General features: G+C 44.1%; 1 protein-coding gene across 3 annotated transcripts; it reads right to left on the bottom strand.

Moving 5' to 3' along the window:
• Positions 1 to 3,241: 3,241 nt before the first annotated feature.
• Positions 3,242 to 25,402, bottom strand: LOC135096442 (gastrula zinc finger protein XlCGF57.1-like). Of its 3 annotated transcripts, XM_063997940.1 has the most exons (8): positions 25,087 to 25,402; positions 23,779 to 23,931; positions 20,630 to 20,779; positions 12,513 to 12,610; positions 11,209 to 11,361; positions 8,450 to 8,619; positions 7,937 to 8,132; positions 3,242 to 6,167 (listed from the first exon to the last, which is right to left on the bottom strand). In XM_063997940.1, exon 8 carries the CDS (start codon positions 6,079 to 6,081, stop codon positions 4,384 to 4,386), a length of 1,698 nt encoding a protein of 565 aa, XP_063854010.1. In that variant the 5' UTR covers positions 6,082 to 6,167; positions 7,937 to 8,132; positions 8,450 to 8,619; positions 11,209 to 11,361; positions 12,513 to 12,610; positions 20,630 to 20,779; positions 23,779 to 23,931; positions 25,087 to 25,402; the 3' UTR covers positions 3,242 to 4,383. The 3 variants fall into 3 exon arrangements, 2 of the variants coding, with proteins under 2 accessions (XP_063854010.1, XP_063854009.1); XM_063997939.1 differs by lacking the exons at positions 7,937 to 8,132; positions 8,450 to 8,619; positions 23,779 to 23,931; positions 25,087 to 25,402 and adding an exon at positions 7,366 to 7,515 and having other exon boundaries at positions 20,630 to 21,440; XR_010264759.1 differs by lacking the exons at positions 3,242 to 6,167; positions 7,937 to 8,132; positions 8,450 to 8,619; ... (2 more) ...; positions 23,779 to 23,931; positions 25,087 to 25,402 and adding an exon at positions 20,162 to 20,297 and having other exon boundaries at positions 20,630 to 21,444.
• Between the last annotated feature and the right edge of the window lie 259 nt (positions 25,403 to 25,661).

Raw genomic sequence — 25,661 nt, forward strand, 5'->3', positions numbered from 1 at the left:
AAAAATAACAACAACAACAACAACAACAACAACAACAACAGTAATAATAATAATAATAAAAGTTAATGTGACAGTGACAGCTTGCAGTACACAGCTCCAGTCTTTAATATCATCAACAGCCTTGAACTTTACGCCTTGTGATCTTTCTGCATTGCTTCCTACACGTCAGACAGATCGCTAGGACCATTAAATGACACCATAGTCTGAAATAGAAATATATCTGGCTTTCTTTTTTTTTTAAGTAGGAGTGACACTGGCCAAGGGCAACAAAAATCCAATAAAAAAAATGTCCACTGAAATGGCAGTCCCATAAAAGGGTCAAAGCAGTGGTCAAAAATTGATGAATAAGTGTCTTGAAACCTCCCTCTTGAAGGAATTCAAGTCACAGGAAGGTGGAAATACAGAAGCAGGCAGGGAGTTCCAGAGTTTACCAGAGAAAGGGATGAATGATTGAGAATACTGGTTAACTCTTGCGTTAGAGAGGTGGACAGAATAGTGGTGAGAGAAAGAAGAAAGTGTTGTGCAGCGAGGCCGTGGGAGGAGGGGAGGCATGCAGTTAATAAGATCAGAAGAGCAGTTAGCATGAAAATAGCGGTAGAAGACAGCTAGATATGCAACAGTGCGGCGGTGAGAGAGAGGCTGAAGACAGTCAGTTAGAGGAGAGGAGTTGATGAGACGAAAAGCTTTTGATTCCACCCTGTCTAGAAGAGCAGTACGAGTGGAACCCCCCCAGACATGTGAAGCATACTCCATACATGGACGGATAAGGCCCTTGTACAGAGTTAGCAGCTGGGGGGGTGAGAAAAACTGGCGGAGACGTCTCAGAACACCTAACTTCATATATTTATTTTTTATTTATTTTTTTTGTTCTTTAATGCTCCAAAAACTGTTTACTAAAGACCAGTTTGTCTTTTCAAAGCTGCATTGTAAAATTATACATATGTACAAACATAATGAAGTTCTCTCTCTCTCTCTCTCTCTCTCTCTCTCTGTATAACTTCAGTACTCGTAGAAAGCATCTCTCTCTCTCTCTCTCTCTCTCTCTCTCTCTCTCTCTCTCTAAGGAGGAAATGTTACAAGCTTTAAAACACACACACACACACACACACACACACACACACACACACACACACACACATTTAAAATACGTTTCCGTTTTCTATTGGCCATGAAATATTGATGAGTCACTTAGATACTATTGTTACTCCTCCTCCCCCGGCACACTCTCTCTCTCTCTCTCTCTCTCTCTCTCTCTCTCTCTCTCTCTCTTATATTCTAATCTATAATTAAGGACTTTAAATTTAAATATATATGTTGGAAGTGTGTGAAAACCTAGTGGTAATAGAAGTAGTAGTAGTAGTAGTAGTAGTAGTAGTAGTAGTAAATTTAAGTTGGTAGAAATAAGTTAGAAAATTAATAAACTGACTGACTGACTGACTAAACAACAACAAAAACAACAACAACAACAACAATAATAATAATAATAATAATAATAATAATAATAATAATAATAATAATAATAATAATAATAATAATAATAATAATAACCAGTATTCTCAGTCTTTCACCACTATTCTGTCCACCTCCCTAATGCAAGAGTTAACCAGTATTCTCAGTCTTTCACCACTATTCTGTCCACCTCCCTAATGCAAGAGTTCACCAGTATTCTGTCTTTAAACACTATTCTGTCTACCTCCCTAATGCAAGAGTTCACCAGTATTCTCAGTCTTTCACCACTATTCTGTCCACCTCCTTAGTGCAAGAGTTAACCAGTATTCTCAGTCTTTCACCACTATTCTGTCCACCTCCCTAATGCAAGAGTTCACCAGTATTCTGTCTTTAAACACTATTCTGTCTACCTCCCTAATGCAAGAGTTCACCAGTATTCTCAGTCTTTCACCACTATTCTGTCCACCTCCTTAGTGCAAGAGTTAACCAGTATTCTCAGTCTTTCACCACTATTCTGTCCACCTCCCTAGTGCAAGAGTTAACCAGTATTCTCAGTCTTTCACCACTATTCTGTCCACCTCCCTAGTGAAAGAGTTAACCAGTATTCTCAGTCTTTCACCACTATTCTGTCCACCTCCCTAGTGCAAAAGTTAACCAGTATTCTCAGTCTTTCACCACTATTCTGTCCACCTCCTTAATGCAAGAGTTAACCAGTATTCTCAGTCTTTCACCACTATTCTGTCCACCTCCCTAATGCAAGAGTTAACCAGTATTCTCAGTCTCTCACCACTATTCTGTCCACCTCCCTAATGCAAGAGTTAACCAGTATTCTCAGTCTTTCACCACTATTCTGTCCACCTCCCTAATGCAAGAGTTCACCAGTATTCTCAGTCTTTCACCACTATTCTGTCCACCTCCCTAGTGCAAAAGTTAACCAGTATTCTCAGTCTTTCACCACTATTCTGTCCACCTCCTTAATGCAAGAGTTAACCAGTATTCTCAGTCTCTCACCACTATTCTGTCCACCTCCCTAATGCAAGAGTTAACCAGTATTCTCAGTCTTTCACCACTATTCTGTCCACCTCCCTAATGCAAGAGTTCACCAGTATTCTCAGTCTTTCACCACTATTCTGTCCACCTCCCTAGTGCAAAAGTTAACCAGTATTCTCAGTCTTTCACCACTATTCTGTCCACCTCCTTAATGCAAGAGTTAACCAGTATTCTCAGTCTTTCACCACTATTCTGTCCACCTCCCTAGTGCAAGAGTTAACCAGTATTCTCAGTCTTTCACCACTATTCTGTCCACCTCCTTAGTGCTAGAGTTAACCAGTATTCTCAGTCTTTCACCACTATTCTGTCCACCTCCCTAGTGCAAGAGTTAACCAGTATTCTCAGTCTTTCACCACTATTCTGTCCACCTCCCTAATGCAAGAGTTAACCAGTGTTCTCAGTCTCTCACCCTTTCACTGGCACACTCCTGAACTCCCTGCCTGCTGCTGTGTTTGCCCCTGCCTGTGACTTGAACTCTTTGAGGAGGGAGGCTTCAACACACTAGGCCAGCTTTGAATAGCAAGAGATGCAATATCAACCATTCTCTCTCTCTTCATTTGTCTTCCCTCCCACACTGCCCTCAGTCAAGATGGTGAATGCCCATTGTCACCCAGCCAGCCCTGCTTGTCCCCAGCGTGAGGCAAGACACACGTTGGTAAGGAACACCCCTGGACAGTTAGTGCCCCCCTTAGGAACACCCCCGAGCCCCCAAAACCTTGTGCAAGTGAACCAAAGCTGTGTGTACAAGGCTGATAACACTTTATTGATCAAGAAGCTAAAAAATAAAGAAAAAAGTGATGAGCACAGCCACAAACACCACACCTGCTGCACTTCCTTTCCCCAGTGTGGGTGAGCAGGTGTGTCAAGATCACATTTCAGGATAAACCTTTGAGCCAGTCACCACACCACACCACACCACACCCACAAGTCACTGGTGGTATTGCCAGCTGGTTTGTGGCAGTAGTCTTGTGGCCAGTCACCACACCACACCACACCACACCCACAAGTCACTGGTGGTATTGCCAGCTGGTTTGTGGCAGTAGTCTTGTGGCCAGTCACCACACCACACCACACCACACCCACAAGTCACTGGTGGTATTGCCAGCTGGTTTGTGGCAGTAGTCTTGTGGCCAGTCACCACACCACACCACACCACACCCACAAGTCACTGGTGGTATTGCCAGCTGGTTTGTGGCAGTAGTCTTGTGGCCAGTCACCACACCACACCACACCACACCCACAAGTCACTGGTGGTATTGCCAGCTGGTTTGTGGCAGTAGTCTTGTGGCCAGCAGACCTTCCTGTGTAAGCTGAACGGCTGGCATTGTTGTTGTTTACTTGTGTGTTTAACCGTGGTGGTCTGTATCCCCGGGGCTGCCTGGTGCTGCGTGGGGTCTTCCAGCAGCAGTGGCCTGCAGCATCCCTCGGCCACTTCTTCCTCGGGCGGGTCTTGTACTTCTGTTGAGGTCTTTGCCACGTGCCTGCACACCACCCCTGGCTTTTCTGCAAGCTGCCTCTTCATCTTTCTGGCCTTTATTTTCTTGTCTTTGTCCTCATCTGTGGTGCCAAGGCTTCGGCCGGGGCTCGGCCCCTCCCTGCCGGTCTCCCGCCCGGCCGGCCGGCCGCTGCCTGCGCTGCGCCTTGCTGTCATTCTGTCTGTTTTCTTGAGGAGGTTCCTTGTGTGGTTTTGGTCTTGCAGGAAGCTTGTTATCTGCCAGATTTCTTCTCTTTGATGGGTGATCCTCTGCTGCAGCTTCTCTCACTGGTGTCACACCGGTGTCCGTCGGTGACCATGTTGTTCTTGGTCACTTTTTAGGTCGTGATGTTTTGTAGTTTTGTGCCTTTCAGCTCTACTGAGGCCGGAGTCACCGGGGACTGCAACATCTATGATTTTGCCTGTTTTCTCTTCTTCTTTCCAGTGTGGGTGAGGATGTGTCTGTCAAGGGAACCCTTCTGGGTAAACCCTTTCCCACACTCCAGGCACTGGAACTTTCTCTCCCCAGTGTGGGTGAGGAGGTGTCTGTCAAGGGAACCCTTGTGGGTAAACCCTTTCCCACACTCCAGGCACTGGAACTTTCTCTCCCCAGTGTGGGTGAGGATGTGTCTGTTAAGATAACTTTTGTGGGTAAATCTTTTGCCACACTCCAGGCACTGGAACTTTCTCTCCCCAGTGTGGGTGAGGAGGTGTCTGTCAAGGGAACCCTTGAGGGTAAACCCTTTCCCACACTCCAGGCACTGGAACTTTCTCTCCCCAGTGTGGGTGAGGATGTGTCTGTCAAGATCACTTTTCTGGGTAAATCTTTTCCCACACTCCAGGCACTGGAACTTTCTCTCCCCAGTGTGAGTGAGGATGTGTTTGTTAAGATTACTTTTGTGGGTAAATCTTTTGCCACACTCCAGGCACTGGAACTTTTTCTCCCCAGTGTGGGTGAGGATGTGTGTGTTAAGATCACCTTTCTGGATAAATCTTTTGCCACACTCCAGGCACTGGAACTTTTTCTCCCCAGTGTGGGTGAGGATGTGTGTGTTAAGATTACTTTTGTGGGTAAATCTTTTGCCACACTCCAGGCACTGGAACTTTTTCTCCCCAGTGTGGGTGAGGATGTGTGTGTTAAGATCACCTTTCTGGATAAATCTTTTGCCACACTCCAGGCACTGGAACTTTTTCTCCCCAGTGTGGGTGAGGATGTGTGTGTTAAGATTACTTTTGTGGGTAAATCTTTTGCCACACTCCAGGCACTGGAACTTTTTCTCCCCAGTGTGGGTGAGGATGTGTGTGTTAAGATCACCTTTCTGGATAAATCTTTTGCCACACTCCAGGCACTGGAACTTTCTCTCCCCAGTGTGGGTGAGGATGTGTTTGTTAAGATTACTTTTGTGGGTAAATCTTTTGCCACACTCCAGGCACTGGAACTTTCTCTCCCCAGTGTGGGTGAGGATGTGTCTGTTAAGATTACTTTTGGTGATAAATCTTTTCCCACACTCCAGGCACTGGAACTTTCTCTCCCCAGTGTGGGTGAGGATGTGTGTGTTAAGATAACTTTTGTGGATAAATCTTTTGCCACACTCCAGGCACTGGAACTTTCTCTCCCCAGTGTGGGTGAGGATGTGTTTCTTAAGGGAACTTTTCTCAATAAATCTTTTGCCACACTCCAGGCACTGGAACTTTCTCTCCCCAGTGTGGGTGAGGATGTGTTTCTTAAGGGAACTTTTCTCAATAAATCTTTTGCCACACTCCAGGCACTGGAACTTTCTCTCCCCAGTGTGGGTGAGGATGTGTGAGGCAAGATGACTCTTCCGGACAAATGTCTTCCCGCAGAGGTCACACTTGTGGTTCCTGCCACCAGTGTGGGTGGCAGTGTGTTCAGCGGGGCCACTCCTGCCTCTCAGCCTTGTCTTGCTGGCATGGGAGAGGACGTGTCTGGCAATGGCAGCCTTGGTGGAGCACACTTTGCCGCAGTGGTCACAAGTGTAGGTCCTCACGCCCAGGGTCGCCCGCTGCTCCAGGCTGTTCCTGCTGCCACTGCTGCTGCTGCTGCTGCTGCTGCTGCTGCTGCTGTTTCCTGGCCTTGCACCCTCCATTGCAACGCTGCTCCTGGCTGCGTCCGGTCCTGCAGGAAGCCTGGGGCTGCAGGAGGGATGCACGGAGGGAGTCCTGTCACTGGCACCTGCAACAGAGGAGGCCGTCACCACACAGGCAGCGAGGGGCTTCCTGCCTCAGCCTCAGCCTAACACACAGCCTGCACAGACAAGATACACCTGGCACCTGCAACAGAGGAGGCCGTCACCACACAGGCAGCGAGGGGCTTCCTGCCTCAGCCTCAGCCTAACACACAGCCTGCACAGACAAGATACACCTGGCACCTGCAACAGAGGAGGCCGTCACCACACAGGCAGCGAGGGGCTTCCTGCCTCAGCCTCAGCCTAACACACAGCCTGCACAGACAAGATACACCTGGCACCTGCAACAGAGGAGGCCGTCACCACACAGGCAGCGAGGGGCTTCCTGCCTCAGCCTCAGCCTAACACACAGCCTGCACAGACAAGATACACCTGGCACCTGCAACAGAGGAGGCCGTCACCACACAGGCAGCGAGGGGCTTCCTGCCTCAGCCTCAGCCTAACACACAGCCTGCACAGACAAGATACACCTGCCACCTGCAACAGAGGAGGCCGTCACCACACAGGCAGCGAGGGGCTTCCTGCCTCAGCCTGACACACAGCCTGCACAGACAAGATACACCTGCCACCTGCAACAGAGGAGGCCGTCACCACACAGGCAGCGAGGGGCTTCCTGCCTCAGCCTCAGCCTAACACACAGCCTGCACAGACAAGATACACCTGGCACCTGCAACAGAGGAGGCCGTCACCACACAGGCAGCGAGGGGCTTCCTGCCTCAGCCTAACACACAGCCTGCACAGACAAGATACACCTGGCACCTGCAACAGAGGAGGCCGTCACCACACAGGCAGCGAGGGGCTTCCTGCCTCAGCCTCAGCCTAACACACAGCCTGCACAGACAAGATACACCTGGCACCTGCAACAGAGGAATTTGGAGTTTGGAAAAAGTAACACAAGGTGTGGCTGTAACTATAAGATGGGAAATGAAACAATAAATAAGACAACAAGAGGAAAAGATCTGGGAGTGATTTTGTCAAAGAATTTATCACCAGAAAAACGTATTAACAAGATAACAGGTGCAACGCTCAGCCTACTAACAAACACAACACTTGCCTTTGCTCATCTGATACACAAACCACCACCAAATACAAATATTCATCAATTTCAAAACAAACAAACAAACAAACAAACAAACAAACAACAAACCAATTGACCACTTCTCCCTTCTTCCCTCTCAGCCTCACCTTGCGGCTCGTCTGCTGCCTGTGGCCCTGTGGGCGTGCAGGGAGTGTGGCAGTGTGGGCACGTGCCTGCTTGCCTTGGGCTGGGAGCACAGCAAAGTACGCGGTCCTTCCTCTCTTTCTCTCAGCCTCTCCTTACTGCTCGTCTGCTGCCTGTGGGCGTACGTGGGCGTGCAGGGAGTGTGGCAGTGTGTGGGCACGTGCCTGCTTGTCTTAGGAGTGAGAGCAGAGAAGTGAGAGCAGAGAATTGTTTGTGTACAGTAATCCTCTTTCTCTCTCTCTCTCTGCCCGGTGCCCGCGAGAATCTTGCCTTGTTTTTCTACTTTTCTAACGGCACTCTAAACTTTCTTTTTTTTTTTTTTATTGCTTCTTAATTTTCTTTTGTTCTTTGTCCCTTGTTGGTAAAACTGCAGGGTAGGACCTCCTGTCTATTCATTAAAAACACATTGCAACAAATAAACAAATGAATCTGTAAGAAAAACCAAAGCACTGTCACACAAACACATCAGACACAACACAAAATAAACAGCAAAAACCCAAGAATCATTAAAAAAAAAACCCACCACTTCCTCACCTGTACATGAAACATAACCCTCAGAATATCCACAATCACATCATCGGACCGGAATCTCCTGCAGCAGCAGCAGCAGCATGGGGGTGGTGAACACAGCTTCCAGGTTTGCCAGGGTATTGTTGGCAAAGTCAGTTCTCCTGAGCCGACAGCAGGAGCTCCGTGCCCGACTTACGCCAGAAATTAACGTCCTGTCGCACTGGTTTGGCGAGCAAGAGGAGTAGGTAAAGATGAAGGAGATGGAAAGAGATGAAAGTGGAGAAAACACACACACACACACACACACACACACACACACACACACACGTGCACATAATATGGTATACAGGAAATAAGAAAGAGAAGAAAACAGACACACAGACAATACAGAAAACAGTGAGAAGAAAGAGAAGGAACATACAAAGAATTTAGAAGAAGAAGAGAAGAAAACAGACACTCACACAACACACATAAAAGGAAAACACACACACACACACACACACAATAAACAACCAATGAAGGCCCCCAGACACTGACGTAGGTTTGGGCAGGTAGTGAGCATTGTGGTGCCGGTGGAGCAGTGTGTGCAGGATGTGTTGCACTGTCTGCACCTCCGCATCGCTGGACATGCTCAAACGCATCAGCCGCACCAGGAACGACTGTGCGACTGTCTTGCTGTACTGTTCCCTGGTGTATCTGGTCCCCACCTGTGTGTTTGAGGGCGTTAGGTTAGGTTAGGTTATTGCAAAACTCAATAAAGTCTCTTGTTGTGGTTATATAACGATATATATAACATTACCTCACCTTGCTTCAAAAACACGAAAATAGGAAAATTATATATATATATATATATATATATATATATATATATATATATATATATATATATATATATATATATATATATATATGTGAGAGAGAGAGAGAGAGAGAGAGAGAGAGAGAGTTCTGAGCCAATACCTACGATATATATATTAGTGTGCGTCATTTTATTAGTGTTAAGCCTTTTTGTTAACTTAATTTTGCTGGCCCCACACTTGCATCTAATAGCTTCATATATCACAACGCACATTACAACACCCCTCACACACTTCTTATACAACACCTCCTTCCCAAAACTCCTTAAAATCTGTCGTGTTAGCGCAAGCATCCTGCATCTAGCCTGACACCCCCCCATAACTATCGCCAGCATCATTACACAATTCCCAAACCCCAAAATTATCACACCAACACACACCAAAACTTCCCCAAAACACACTCAAACACACACACACACACACACACACACACACACACACACCAGAAACACCTAGAAACACATTTTTCCTCCCCAAAAACATCCAAAAGCACAATTTTCCTCCCCAAAAACACCTAGAAACACAATTTTCCTCCCCAAAAACACCCAGAAACAATTTTACTCCCCAAAAACATCTAGAAACACAATTATCCTTCCCAAGAACACCTAGAAGCACAATTTTCCTCCCCAAAACACCTAGAAGCACAATCTTCCTCCCCAAAAACAACTAGAAACGCAATTTTTCTCCCCAAAAACACCCAGAAACACAATTTGACTCCCCAAAAACATCTAGAAACACAATTATCCTCCCCAAGAACATCTAGGAACACAATTTTCCTCCCAAAAACACCTAGAAGCACAATTTTCCTCCCCAAAACACCTAGAAGCACAATCATCCTCCCCAAAAACAACTAGAAACGCAATTTTTCTCCCCAAAAAAACCCAGAAACACAATTTGACTCCCCAAAAACATCTAGAAACACAATTATCCTCCCCAAGAACATCTAGGAACACAATTTTCCTTCCAAAAACACCTAGAAGCACAATTTTCCTCCCCAAAACACCTAGAAGCACAATCTTCCTCCCCAAAAACACCTAGAAACGCAATTTTTCTCCCCAAAAACACCCAGAAACACAATTTGACTCCCCAAAAACACTTAGAAGCACAATTTTCCTCCCCAAAGAACACCTTCAAACACAATTTTCCTCCCCAAAAACACCTAGAAGCACAATTTTCCTCTCCAAAAACACCTAGCAACACAAATTTTCCTTCCTAATAACACCTATAAGCACTATTTTTCTCCTTTTAATACTCAAATAACACAAATTCGGCCCAGAACACCTATTTCTATTAACAGTACCCAGAGAAAACACTGATTACCGGTCAGAAATAACTCAAAAACATTAATTTCTACGCAAAAAACACTGAAAAAACATGTGATTTCCTTTCAAAACACACAAAAAACATACACTTCTACCCAAACACACTGAAAAACATGCGATTTCCTTTCAACACACCAAAAAACACACATTTCTACCCAAAAACACTTAAATAACATTTAATTTCCTTTCAAAACACCCAAAAAACACACATTTCTACCCCAAAACACTGAAAAAACATGCGATTTCCTTTCAAAACACCCAAAAAACACTTACTTCTACCCAGAAAACGCTGAAAAAACATATGATTTCCTTTCAAAACACACCAAAAAACACACATTTCTACCCAAAAACACTGAAAAAACATGCGATTTCCTTTCAAAACACCCGAAAAAGCACTAATTTCTACGCAAAAACACTGGAAAACATGCGATTTCCTTTCAAAACACACCAAAAACACACATTTCTAGCCACACACCAAAAAACACACTGAAAAACATGCGATTTCCTTTCAACACACCAAAAAACACACATTTCTACCCAAAAACATTTAAATAACAGTTAATTTCCTTTCAAAACACCCGAAAAAGCACTCATTTCTACGCAAAAACACTGAAAAACACTTGATTTCCTTTCAAAACACCCCAAAAACACACACTTTTAGCCAAAAAACACTTAAAAAACACTTAATTTCCTTTCAAAACACCCCAAAAGCACTCATTTCTTCCAAAAAAAACATCGAATAACACAGAATTTCCTTTCAAAACACCCCAAAAGAGACACACACCTACCCAAAGACAGCGAAAAAACAACAATTTCTACCCAAACAAACTTGAAAAACACGAAAATCTTAAAAAAAACAAAATAATTACAAAAAAAACATCCCCTGCCTTTCTAAAACGCCACAGACACGAAGAATTCCCTTTAAAAAAACACTGCAAGCAAGAATATTCCCTTTCAAAACACCAAAAACTCTCACTTCTATTTCAACATGCCTAGAAAAAAATTGCGTATTTAACTCAAAACACTTCATCTTATATTACAAGGCTGCTACACCACCACCACCACCACCACCACTACTACTACTACTACTATTACTACTACTACTACGTTTGCTTACCTTTAAAACGCTGGAAATTCAGTGAAAATATTGTCTTCTTAATATTTCCTCTTTTCCTTCTCGTCTTCCTCCTTCCCTTCCTTCTTCTTTTTCCTCCTTCTTCATTTCTCCTTCTTTCCTCCTCTTTCTATTCTTCTCTATGCATGAAAACAGCTGGAAAATATAGGAAATAACACTAAACACTGATAGAAGGGCACTGGGAGGTGGGAAGGTCCAGGTCCCGGTCCCCAGATGAAGGCGGCTGATGACGTCACGCCATATTTACGTGACGCGAATGATTTTGAAAATGACCCCTCGCAAAAATGGAGCTGGGCCGGAATGCTTTACATATTATGAAAGGGCATAATTTTAGATTAATTCTTGACATATAAAAATATTCCAAGCTTCAGTAATAATAAAGCTATATTTAAATAACTATATGAAAAAGTGTTCGAACAAACACGATAAAAAAAAACATTCCAAAGTCCACAAATCTCATTTCTCACGAACACAATACACTTTAAAAAATCGAAACTATTTTTACAAACAATCAGAAGTTAACCGGAAGCTGAAATAAATAAATAAATAATTTAAAAATGTCAACTTTTTGAGTGTTCAACGGGACTAAAACCCCTCTAAAAACCCACGTACTTCACTCAAAAGCATCACAACACATTTAAAAAACAATAAACGATTTTTTGAGCCCATAAAATCTTGCCTAGCGGCTGAAATAAAAAATCATGTTTGGCGGTATGAAAAATTTAACGGCAAACGGCAACACTTATTTACGCTGAAACAACCTCATAATTGACATGTTTCCCTTAACACTCGCACGCAAAACACTCAAAACACCACCAAATATTTTTACAAACCATAAAATCTAAGTTAAAAAGCCTAAATATATAAGTTAAGAAAATAGAAAAAATATTAGAACCGGGGGTAGATTCTGGCAATCCATCATGGCGGCCGCGGGAGGGCTGGGAGGGGGGTCAGATGAAAACAAAGTTGGCTATCTCTCTTTCCTTATTATTTCTGGTTGTTGTGAAGGTTATTTCTCTATTTTATGGATTAATTTCAGCTGTGTGTGTGTCTGTGTGTATATATATATATATGTGTGTGTGTGTATATATGTGTGTGTGTGTGTGTATATATGTATGTGTGTGTGTGTGTGTCCGCCTCTATTCCATGATAAATAGCATTATTTTCTCTCTTCTCTTCTCCCTTTTGCTATTAAGTATCAAGTATTTTCCAGGTATTTCCAGTGTTTTCCAGGTAGTGTCGTAGGTTGAAGCCAGACCTCTGCTACCTGTCACTACTAAACTCACCTTAATTGACCTCCTGTGCCTCTGTGGTCCCGTTCCCTGGTGTTTAAATGAAAAGAGGACACACACACAACCGCACTGCACGGTGTTTCCCAGGTACACTGAGGAAGAGAATAAAAAAATAAATAAATAAATAAACAATCCCAAAGCGCCAGGAGCAGTCTGCCTCCCTCCCTCGGTGAAGGAGGTGGAAACAAGCGGACCCTCACCATGGGGTACAACCGGATACTTTAATTATATGGCAGGAAATGCGAGGGTAGATTGAGTTTATAAGCGAATAGAAATGAAAACATGTCACTTGAAGCACTGTGAGGTGTTAAGAGAGAGGTAGAGGTAGAGAGAGAGAGAGGGAGTCGGTTCCGGGCGCCAACTAGCCTATCACTTATAATTAAACCTTTAAATTGACGGAAACTCGAATAAAATCATAGAAAACGAGAGGACTGAGTTTATAAGCGAACTTAAAAATTAATTAGAAGTTACGAAAGACACAGTAGAGTGTTTATAATGATACTGAAGACTGAACGAGTGAAAGGGTTAGCCTATCACTCACAATTAAACCATAAATTAATGAAAACTCGAATAAAATCATAGAGAACGAGTTAACCAATATCTTCACTCCTTCATCTCCTATTCTGTCCACCTCCCCAATGCAAGAGTCAACCAGTATATTCACTCTTTCACCACTATTCTGTCCACCTCCCCAATGCAAGAGTCAACCAGTATATTCACTCTTTCACCACTATTCTGTCCACCTCCACAATGCAAGAGTCAACCAGTATATTCACTCTTTCACCACTATTCTGTCCACCTCCCCAATGCAAGAGTCAACCAGTATATTCACTCTTTCACCACTATTCTGTCCACCTCCCCAATGCAAGAGTCAACCAGTATATTCACTCTTTCACCACTATTCTGTCCACCTCCGCAATGCAAGAGTCAAGCAGGATATTCAGTCTTTCACCACTATTCCATCCACCTCCCTAATCAGTGTGTATCTGGCTGTGGTACATAAGCATGTACAAAGGAATATTTCTAAGATAAGGGTGTGATAGGCTAACCTAACACACACACAACAATTGGTTCTACTTCAAATTAATTTACTGTCTAACAATGTGTCTGTGATATATATGCACTGCCAAGAGCTTGTATATAGACTATGCTAACCTAACCTAACACACATACAATAAAATAAACAAATGTCATAGGATACATTTTTTATTTACAGATAAAGTATATTTACAACACCACACAATGATAAACATGAATACGATGGCTCAATCTATATATACATGGACTCTTGCAACCAAAACATCATGATATTTCCTGCACCAATGACAGCGCAGGAAACAAATGAAAACACTAATGCATGACATGATAATAATAATAGTAATAATAATAATAATAATAATAATAATAATAATAATAATAATAATAATAATAATAATAATAATACTAAGCTTAGCATGAGCAATGACAATGATTATAATTGAACCAGCGTTGGCAGATTTTATGATGAAATGTTGTTACAAGGTATTATAGGCCTGTACCATCACCAGTTCATTAATATAGGCTCTTTTTGAGGAGGCAGAGGCCAAGAGAAGGAGAGAGAGAAAGGTGTTAGGCAAGAAACAAAACAATAATGTCACTTCATCTCACCTCTATCTCTCTACACCTCTCTAACTTGTCTACATTTCTCATTATAAATATTTTTGAAAGTTTAAGCTGGGAGAGAGACAGGAATAATGTCACTTCATCTCACCTCTCTCTCTCTCTTCACCTCCCTAACTTGTCTAAATGTCTCACTGTTGATATTTTTAGAGGTTCAGGGGAGACAAAAGGTGATATGAGGTGTTATGACAGAAAATACTTAGGAATATTCTCACTTCATCTCACCTCTCTCTCTTAACCTCCTTCCTAACTTGTCTAAATGCATTGTACATATTTTTTTAGAGGTTCAGGAGAGAGACAGAGGTGATGCGAGGTGAAAAAAGTCGGTAACAAACACATTAACACTGCCAAAATTTTTCTCATGTCCCCCTGGTAACAAGACTTTCTACTTCTCATTTATTTTCACCCCTATTCTGTCCTTTAAATATGTAACAAGTCTTTTTTTGAAGTATCGCCTTTCAAACTAACACTGGCAAACTTGTTAGAATGGCCTCCTATTCTGTCTACCTCACTAGTACAAGAGTTAACCAGTATCTTCACAAGACTTTCTATATATTTTCATCCTTATTCTGTCCTTTCAACATGTAATAAATAATCTTTCAAGTATAATCTTTCAAGCTAACAATGCCAAACTTTTAAGAATCCTCTCCTATTCTGTCCACCCCACTAGTGCAAGAGCTAAACAGTACCTCCACTTTTTCAACCCCTTCACTGTTACACTCTAAAGTCTGCCAGTTTGTATTTCCTATGACAATTTCTCTTTATTCTCATCCCTATTCTGTCCACCTCACTAGTGCAAGAGCCAGGCAGTATTGTCATTGTTTCACCCCTTCACTGGTGCACTCTGGGACTCTGCTGCCTGTCTCAAAAGAGGAGTATTAGACACCTCAGGAACTTCAATCATTTTTCTCCTCTTTTGTTTCAGGAGTTGCACTGTACAAAGGGTGTTTTGCCTTGGCCAGTCTCCTTAATATGAAAAGTAATCATATAGAAATACTAATTGTAATTTTGGGTTAATTGTTCTTGTTAGCTTTTCCCTGTTGGCCAGACTCTAAACTAAAAACAAATACATCAATAAAAATAAATCAATAAATAGCTGTAAATAAAACTGAATACACAAATAAACACAAAAAACACCAATAACACCACTAAATCATTAACTAAACAAATACTAAATAAAATAAAACAATATAAACAAATAAACAACAAAATAACACTCAATCTAACTGTATGCCAGGCAGGCTAAATAAATAACACAAAAATAAACAACAAAATAATAAAAACATCAAAAATAATACAGAAAAATAAATAAATAAATAAATAAATAAATAATAATAATAATAAAACTACCCATTTCTATATGAGTCCAGCAATCACAAACACAGGACAGCCCAAACAATAATAAACAGAACCATAAAAACCTTAAGAATATGGCTACTTTCAAATAAAAAATACATCAATAAAACAAATAAAATAAACAAACAATAAACAAAAAACAAGTTAGTCAGTTTGTGGGAGTTTTGTGGGTGAGTTAAGTTAAGGTATCTAAGTGTTAATGAAGGGATGTTGGTTTGTGGCTTGTTGTGAAAATAATGTTTGGGAGGGAGACACCAAAACCAGAGACACAGAGAGACAGAAACAAGCAGGAACACCCCTGGACAGTTAGTGCCCCCCTTAGGAACACCCCCGAGCCCCCAAAACCTTGTGCAAGTGAACCAAAGCTGTGTGTACAAGGCTGACAACACTTTACTGATCAAGAAGCTAAAAAATAAAGAAAAAAGTGATGAGCACAGCCACAAACACCACACCTGCTGCACTTCCTTTCCCCAGTGTGGGTGAGCATGTGTGTCAAGATTACATTTCAGGATAAACCTTTGAGCCAGTCACCACACCACACCACACCACACCCACAAGTCACTGGTGGTATTGCCAGCTGGTTTGTGGCAGTAGTCTTGTGGCCAGTCACCACACCACACCACACCACACCCACAAGTCACTGGTGGTATTGCCAGCTGGTTTGTGGCAGTAGTCTTGTGGCCAGCAGACCTTCCTGTGTAAGCTGAACGGCTGGCATTGTTGTTGTTTACTTGTGTGTTTAACCGTGGTGGTCTGTATCCCCGGGGCTGCCTGGTGCTGCGTGGGGTCTTCCAGCAGCAGTGGCCTGCAGCATCCCTCGGCCACTTCTTCCTCGGGCGGGTCTTGTACTTCTGTTGAGGTCTTTGCCACGTGCCTGCACACCACCCCTGGCTTTTCTGCAAGCTGCCTCTTCATCTTTCTGGCCTTTATTTTCTTGTCTTTGTCCTCATCTGTGGTGCCAAGGCTTCGGCCGGGGCTCGGCCCCTCCCTGCCGGTCTCCCGCCCGGCCGGCCGGCCGCTGCCTGCGCTGCGCCTTGCTGTCATTCTGTCTGTTTTCTTGAGGAGGTTCCTTGTGTGGTTTTGGTCTTGCAGGAAGCTTGTTATCTGCCAGATTTCTTCTCTTTGATGGGTGATCCTCTGCTGCAGCTTCTCTCACTGGTGTCACACCGGTGTCCGTCGGTGACCATGTTGTTCTTGGTCACTTTTTAGGTCGTGACGTTTTGTAGTTTTGTGCCTTTCAGCTCTACTGAGGCCGGAGTCACCGGGGACTGCAACATCTATGATTTTGCCTGTTTTCTCTTCTTCTTTCCAGTGTGGGTGAGGATGTGTCTGTCAAGGGAACCCTTGTGGGTAAACCCTTTCCCACACTCCAGGCACTGGAACTTTCTCTCCCCAGTGTGGGTGAGGATGTGTCTGTCAAGATCACCTTTCTGGATAAATCTTTTCCCACACTCCAGGCACTGGAACTTTCTCTCCCCAGTGTGGGTGTGGATGTGTGTGTTAAGATGACTTTTGGTGATAAATCTTTTGCCACACTCCAGGCACTGGAACTTTCTCTCCCCAGTGTGGGTGAGGATGTGTTTGTTAAGGGAACTTTTCTCAATAAATCTTTTGCCACACTCCAGGCACTGGAACTTTCTCTCCCCAGTGTGGGTGAGGATGTGTGTGTTAAGATTACTTTTGTGGATAAATCTTTTGCCACACTCCAGGCACAGGAACTTTCTCTCCCCAGTGTGGGTGAGGATGTGTGTGTTAAGATTACTTTTCTGGGTAAATCTTTTGCCACACTCCAGGCACTGGAACTTTCTCTCCCCAGTGTGGGTGAGGATGTGTTTCTTAAGGGAACTTTTCTCAATAAATCTTTTGCCACACTCCAGGCACTGGAACTTTCTCTCCCCAGTGTGGGTGAGGATGTGTGTGTTAAGATGACTTTTCTGGGTAAATCTTTTCCCACACTCCAGGCACTGGAACTTTCTCTCCCCAGTGTGGGTGAGGATGTGTGTGCTAAGATAACTTTTGTGGATAAATCTTTTGCCACACTCCAGGCACTGGAACTTTCTCTCCCCAGTGTGGGTGAGGATGTGTCTGTCAAGATGACTCTTCCGGACAAATGTCTTCCCGCAGAGGTCACACTTGTGGTTCCTGCCACCAGTGTGGGTGGCAGTGTGTTCAGCGGGGCCACTCCTGCCTCTCAGCCTTGTCTTGCTGGCATGGGAGAGGACGTGTCTGGCAATGGCAGCCTTGGTGGAGCACACTTTGCCGCAGTGGTCACAAGTGTAGGTCCTCACGCCCAGGGTCGCCCGCTGCTCCAGGCTGTTCCTGCTGCCACTGCTGCTGCTGCTGCTGCTGCTGTTTCCTGGCCTTGCACCCTCCATTGCAACGCTGCTCCCGGCTGCGTCCGATCCTGCAGGAAGCCTGGGGCTGCAGGAGGGATGCATGGAGGGACTCCTGTCACTGGATACCGCCCTGGCACCTGTAACAGAGTAGGCCGTCACCACACAGACAGCGAGGGGCTTCCTGCCTCAGCCTAACACACAGCCTGCACAGACAAGATACACCTGGCACCTGCAACAGAGGAGGCCGTCACCACACAGGCAGCGAGGGGCTTCCTGCCTCAGCCTGACACACAGCCTGCACAGACAAGATACACCTGGCACCTGCAACAGAGGAGGCCGTCACCACACAGGCAGCGAGGGGCTTCCTGCCTCAGCCTAACACACAGCCTGCACAGACAAGATACACCTGGCACCTGCAACAGAGGAGGCCGTCACCACACAGGCAGCGAGGGGCTTCCTGCCTCAGCCTCAGCCTAACACACAGCCTGCACAGACAAGATACACCTGGCACCTGCAACAGAGGAGGCCGTCACCACACAGGCAGCGAGGGGCTTCCTGCCTCAGCCTAACACACAGCCTGCACAGACAAGATACACCTGGCACCTGCAACAGAGTAGGCCGTCACCACACAGGCAGCGAGGGGCTTCCTGCCTCAGCCTAACACACAGCCTGCACAGACAAGATACACCTGGCACCTGCAACAGAGGAGGCCGTCACCACACAGGCAGCGAGGGGCTTCCTGCCTCAGCCTAACACACAGCCTGCACAGACAAGATACACCTGGCACCTGCAACAGAGGAGGCCGTCACCACACAGGCAGCGAGGGGCTTCCTGCCTCAGCCTCAGCCTAACACACAGCCTGCACAGACAAGATACACCTGGCACCTGCAACAGAGGAGGCCGTCACCACACAGGCAGCGAGGGGCTTCCTGCCTCAGCCTCAGCCTAACACACAGCCTGCACAGACAAGATACACCTGGCACCTGCAACAGAGGAGGCCGTCACCACACAGGCAGCGAGGGGCTTCCTGCCTCAGCCTCAGCCTAACACACAGCCTGCACAGACAAGATACACCTGGCACCTGCAACAGAGGAGGCCGTCACCACACAGGCAGCGAGGGGCTTCCTGCCTCAGCCTAACACACAGCCTGCACAGACAAGATACACCTGGCACCTGCAACAGAGGAGGCCGTCACCACACAGGCAGCGAGGGGCTTCCTGCCTCAGCCTGACACACAGCCTGCACAGACAAGATACACCTGGCACCTGCAACAGAGGAGGCCGTCACCACACAGGCAGCGAGGGGCTTCCTGCCTCAGCCTAACACACAGCCTGCACAGACAAGATACACCTGGCACCTGCAACAGAGGAGGCCGTCACCACACAGGCAGCGAGGGGCTTCCTGCCTCAGCCTCAGCCTAACACACAGCCTGCACAGACAAGATACACCTGGCACCTGCAACAGAGGAGGCCGTCACCACACAGGCAGCGAGGGGCTTCCTGCCTCAGCCTAACACACAGCCTGCACAGACAAGATACACCTGGCACCTGCAACAGAGGAGGCCGTCACCACACAGGCAGCGAGGGGCTTCCTGCCTCAGCCTCAGCCTAACACACAGCCTGCACAGACAAGATACACCTGGCACCTGCAACAGAGGAGGCCGTCACCACACAGGCAGCGAGGGGCTTCCTGCCTCAGCCTCAGCCTAACACACAGCCTGCACAGACAAGATACACCTGGCACCTGCAACAGAGGAGGCCGTCACCACACAGGCAGCGAGGGGCTTCCTGCCTCAGCCTCAGCCTAACACACAGCCTGCACAGACAAGATACACCTGGCACCTGCAACAGAGGAGGCCGTCACCACACAGGCAGCGAGGGGCTTCCTGCCTCAGCCTCAGCCTAACACACAGCCTGCACAGACAAGATACACCTGGCACCTGCAACAGAGGAGGCCGTCACCACACAGGCAGCGAGGGGCTTCCTGCCTCAGCCTAACACACAGCCTGCACAGACAAGATACACCTGGCACCTGCAACAGAGGAGGCCGTCACCACACAGGCAGCGAGGGGCTTCCTGCCTCAGCCTCAGCCTAACACACAGCCTGCACAGACAAGATACACCTGGCACCTGCAACAGAGGAGGCCGTCACCACACAGGCAGCGAGGGGCTTCCTGCCTCAGCCTCAGCCTAACACACAGCCTGCACAGACAAGATACACCTGGCACCTGCAACAGAGGAGGCCGTCACCACACAGGCAGCGAGGGGCTTCCTGCCTCAGCCTCGCCTCAGCCTAACACACAGCCTGCACAGACAAGATACACCTGGCACCTGCAACAGAGGAGGCCGTCACCACACAGGCAGCGAGGGGCTTCCTGCCTCAGCCTCAGCCTAACACACAGCCTGCACAGACAAGATACACCTGCCACCTGCAACAGAGGAATTTGGAGTTTGGAAAAAGTAACAGAAGGTGTGGCTGTAACTATAAGATGGGAAATGAAACAATAAATAAGACAACAAGAGGAAAAGATCTGGGAGTGATTTTGTCAAAGAATTTATCACCAGAAAAACGTATTAACAAGATAACAGGTGCAACGCTCAGCCTACTAACAAACACAACACTTGCCTTTGCTCATCTGATACACAAACCACCACCAAATACAAATATTCATCACTTTCAAAACAAACAAACAAACAAACAAACAAACAAACAAACAACAAACCAATTGACCACTTCTCCCTTCTTCCCTCTCAGCCTCACCTTGCGGCTCGTCTGCTGCCTGTGGCCCTGTGGGCGTGCAGGGAGTGTGGCAGTGTGGGCACGTGCCTGCTTGCCTTGGGCTGGGAGCACAGCAAAGTACGCGGTCCTTCCTCTCTTTCTCTCAGCCTCTCCTTACTGCTCGTCTGCTGCCTGTGGGCGTGCAGGGAGTGTGTGGGCGTGCCTGCTTGTCTTAGGAGTGAGAGCAGAGAAGTGAGAGCAGAGAATTGTTTGTGTACAGTAATTCTCTCTCTCTCTCTCTGCCCGGTGCCCGCGAGAATCTTGCCTTGTTTTTCTACTTTTCTAACGGCACTCTAAACTTTCTTTTTTTTTTATTGCTTCTTAATTTTGTTTTGTTCTTTGTCCCTTGTTGGTAAAACTGAAGGGTAGGACCTCCTGTCTATTCATTAAAAACACATTGCAACAAATAAACAAATGAATCTGTAAGAATACATGAAATAAGAAAGAGAAGAAAACAGACACACAGACAATACAGAAAACAGTGAGAAGAAAGAGAAGGAACAAACAAAGAATTTAGAAGAAGAAGAGAAGAAAACAGACACTCACACAACACACATAAAAGGAAAACACACACACACACACACACACACACACAATAAACAACCAATGAAGGCCCCCAGACAGTGACGTAGGTTTGGGCAGGTAGTGAGCATTGTGGTGCCGGTGGAGCAGTGTGTGCAGGATGTGTTGCACTGTCTGCCGCACCTCCGCATCGCTGGACATGCTCAAACGCATCAGCCGCACCAGGAACGACTGTGCGACTGTCTTGCTGTACTGTTCCCTGGTGTATCTGGTCCCCACCTGTGTGTTTGAGGGCGTTAGGTTAGGTTAGGTTATTGCAAAACTCAATAAAGTCTCTTGTTGTGGTTATATAACGATATATATAACATTACCTCACCTTGCTTCAAAAACACGAAAATGGGAAAATTATATATATATATATATATATATATATATATATATATATATATATATATATATATATATATATATATATATATATATATATATATGAGAGAGAGAGAGAGAGAGAGAGAGAGAGAGAGAGAGAGAGAGAGAGAGAGAGAGAGAGAGAGAGAGAGTTCTGAGCCAATACCTACGATATATATATTAGTGTGCGTCATTTTATTGGTGTTAGGCCTGTTTGTTAACTTCATTTTGCTGGCCCCACACTTGCATCTAATAGCTTCATATATCACAACGCACATTACAACACCCCTCACACACGTCTTATACAACACCTCCTTCCCAAAACTCCTTAAAATCTGTCGTGTTAGCGCAAGCATCCTGCATCTAGCCTGACACCCCCCCATAACTATCGCCAGCATCATTACACAATTCCCAAACCCCAAAATTATCACACCAACACACACCAAAACTTCCCCAAAACACACTCAAACCACTGCAACACACACACACACACACACACACACACACCAGAAACACCTAGAAACACATTTTTCCTCCCCAAAAACATCCAGAAGCACAATTTTCCTCCCCAAAAACACCTAGAAACACAATTTTCCTCCCCAAAAACACCCAGAAACAATTTTACTCCCCTAAAACACCTAGAAAGACAATTTTCCTCCCCTAAAACAACCCAGAAACACAATTTTCCTCCCCAAAAACACCCAGAAACACAATTTTCCTTCCCAAAAACATCTAGGAACACAATTTTCCTCCCAAAAACACCTAGAGGCACAATCTTCCTCCCCAAAAACACCTAGAAACGCAATTTTTCTCCCCAAAAACACCCAGAAACACAATTTGACTCCCCAAAAACACCTAGAAGCACAATTTTCCTCCCCAAAGAACACCTTCAAACACAATTTTCCTCCCCAAAAACACCTAGAAGCACAATTTTCCTCCCCAAAAACACCTAGCAACACAAATTTTCCTTCCTAATAACACCTATAAGCACTATTTTTCTCCTTTTAATACTCAAATAATACAAATTCGGCCCAGAACAGCTATTTCTATTAACAGTACCCAGAGAAAACACTGATTACCGGTCAGAAATAACTCAAAAACATTAATTTCTACGCAAAAAAACACTAACAAAACATGTGATTTCCTTTCAAAACACCCAAAAAAACATACATTTCTACCCAAACACACTGAAAAACATGCGGTTTCCTTTCAACACACCAAAAAACACACATTTCTACCCAAAAACACTTAAATAACATTTAATTTCCTTTCAAAACACCCAAAAAACACACATTTCTACCCCAAAACACTGAAAAAACATGCGATTTCCTTTCAAAACACCCAAAAAACACTTACTTCTACCCAGAAAACGCTGAAAAAACATATGATTTCCTTTCAAAACACAACAAAAAACACACATTTCTAGCCAAAAACACTGAAAAAACATGCGATTTCCTTTCAAAACACCCGAAAAAGCACTAATTTCTACGCAAAAACACTGGAAAACATGCGATTTCCTTTCAAAACACACCAAAAACACACATTTCTAGCCACACACCAAAAAACACACTGAAAAACATGCGATTTCCTTTCAACACACCAAAAAACACACATTTCTACCCAAAAACATTTAAATAACAGTTAATTTCCTTTCAAAACACCCGAAAAAGCACTCATTTCTACGCAAAAACACTGAAAAACACTTGATTTCCTTTCAAAACACCCCAAAAACACACACTTTTAGCCAAAAAACACTTAAAAAACACTTAATTTCCTTTCAAAACACCCCAAAAGCACTCATTTCTTCCAAAAAAAACATCGAATAACACAGAATTTCCTTTCAAAACACCCCAAAAGAGACACACACCTACCCAAAGACAGCGAAAAAACAACAATTTCTACCCAAACAAACTTGAAAAACACGAAAATCTTAAAAAAAAACAAAATAATTACAAAAAAAACATCCCCTGCCTTTCTAAAACGCCACAGACACGAAGAATTCCCTTTAAAAAAACACTGCAAGCAAGAATATTCCCTTTCAAAACACCAAAAACTCTCACTTCTATTTCAACATGCCTAGAAAAAAATTGCGTATTTAACTCAAAACACTTCATCTTATATTACAAGGCTGCTACACCACCACCACCACCACCACCACTACTACTACTACTACTATTACTACTACTACTACGTTTGCTTACCTTTAAAACGCTGGAAATTCAGTGAAAATATTGTCTTCTTAATATTTCCTCTTTTCCTTCTCGTCTTCCTCCTTCCCTTCCTTCTTCTTTTTCCTCCTTCTTCATTTCTCCTTCTTTCCTCCTCTTTCTATTCTTCTCTATGCATGAAAACAGCTGGAAAATATAGGAAATTACACTAAACACTGATAGAAGGGCACTGGGAGGTGGGAAGGTCCAGGTCCCGGTCCCCAGATGAAGGCGGCTGATGACGTCACGCCATATTTACGTGACGCGAATGATTTTGAAAATGACCCCTCGCAAAAATGGAGCTGGGCCGGAATGCTTTACATATTATGAAAGGGCATAATTTTAGATTAATTCTTGACATATAAAAATATTCCAAGCTTCAGTAATAATAAAGCTATATTTAAATAACTATATGAAAAAGTGTTCGAACAAACACGATAAAAAAAAACATTCCAAAGTCCACAAATCTCATTTCTCACGAACACAATACACTTTAAAAAATCGAAACTATTTTTACAAACAATCAGAAGTTAACCGGAAGCTGAAATAAATAAATAAATAATTTAAAAATGTCAACTTTTTGAGTGTTCAACGGGACTAAAACCCCTCTAAAAACCCACGTACTTCACTCAAAAGCATCACAACACATTTAAAAAACAATAAACGATTTTTTGAGCCCATAAAATCTTGCCTAGCGGCTGAAATAAAAAATCATGTTTGGCGGTATGAAAAATTTAACGGCAAACGGCAACACTTATTTACGCTGAAACAACCTCATAATTGACATGTTTCCCTTAACACTCGCACGCAAAACACTCAAAACACCACCAAATATTTTTACAAACCATAAAATCTAAGTTAAAAAGCCTAAATATATAAGTTAAGAAAATAGAAAAAATATTAGAACCGGGGGTAGATTCTGGCAATCCATCATGGCGGCCGCGGGAGGGCTGGGAGGGGGGTCAGATGAAAACAAAGTTGGCTATCTCTCTTTCCTTATTATTTCTGGTTGTTGTGAAGGTTATTTCTCTATTTTATGGATTAATTTCAGCTGTGTGTGTGTCTGTGTGTATATATATATATATGTGTGTGTGTGTATATATGTGTGTGTGTGTGTGTGTGTATATATGTATGTGTGTGTGTGTGTGTCCGCCTCTATTCCATGATAAATAGCATTATTTTCTCTCTTCTCTTCTCCCTTTTGCTATTAAGTATCAAGTATTTTCCAGGTATTTCCAGTGTTTTCCAGGTAGTGTCGTAGGTTGAAGTCAGACCTCTGCTATCTGTCACTACTAAACTCACCTTAATTGACCTCCTGTTCCTCTGTGGTCCCGTTCCCTGGTGTTTAAATGAAAAGAGGACACACACACACAACCGCACTGCACGGTGTTTCCCAGGTACACTGAGGAAGAGAATAAAAAAATAAATAAATAAATAAACAATCCCAAAGCGCCAGGAGCAGTCTGCCTCCCTCCCTCGGTGAAGGAGGTGGAAACAAGCGGACCCTCACCATGGGGTACAACCGGATACTTTAATTATATGGCAGGAAATGCGAGGGTAGATTGAGTTTATAAGCGAATAGAAATGAAAACATGTCACTTGAAGCACTGTGAGGTGTTAAGAGAGAGGTAGAGGTAGAGAGAGAGAGAGGGAGTCGGTTCCGGGCGCCAACTAGCCTATCACTTATAATTAAACCTTTAAATTGACGGAAACTCGAATAAAATCATAGAAAACGAGAGGACTGAGTTTATAAGCGAACTTAAAAATTAATTAGAAGTTACGAAAGACACAGTAGAGTGTTTATAATGATACTGAAGACTGAACGAGTGAAAGGGTTAGGCTATCACTCACAATTAAACCATAAATTAATGAAAACA

The sequence above is a fragment of the Scylla paramamosain genome, unplaced genomic scaffold (genome assembly GCF_035594125.1).
Source record: "Scylla paramamosain isolate STU-SP2022 unplaced genomic scaffold, ASM3559412v1 Contig4, whole genome shotgun sequence".
Lineage (NCBI taxonomy): Eukaryota > Metazoa > Arthropoda > Malacostraca > Decapoda > Portunidae > Scylla > Scylla paramamosain.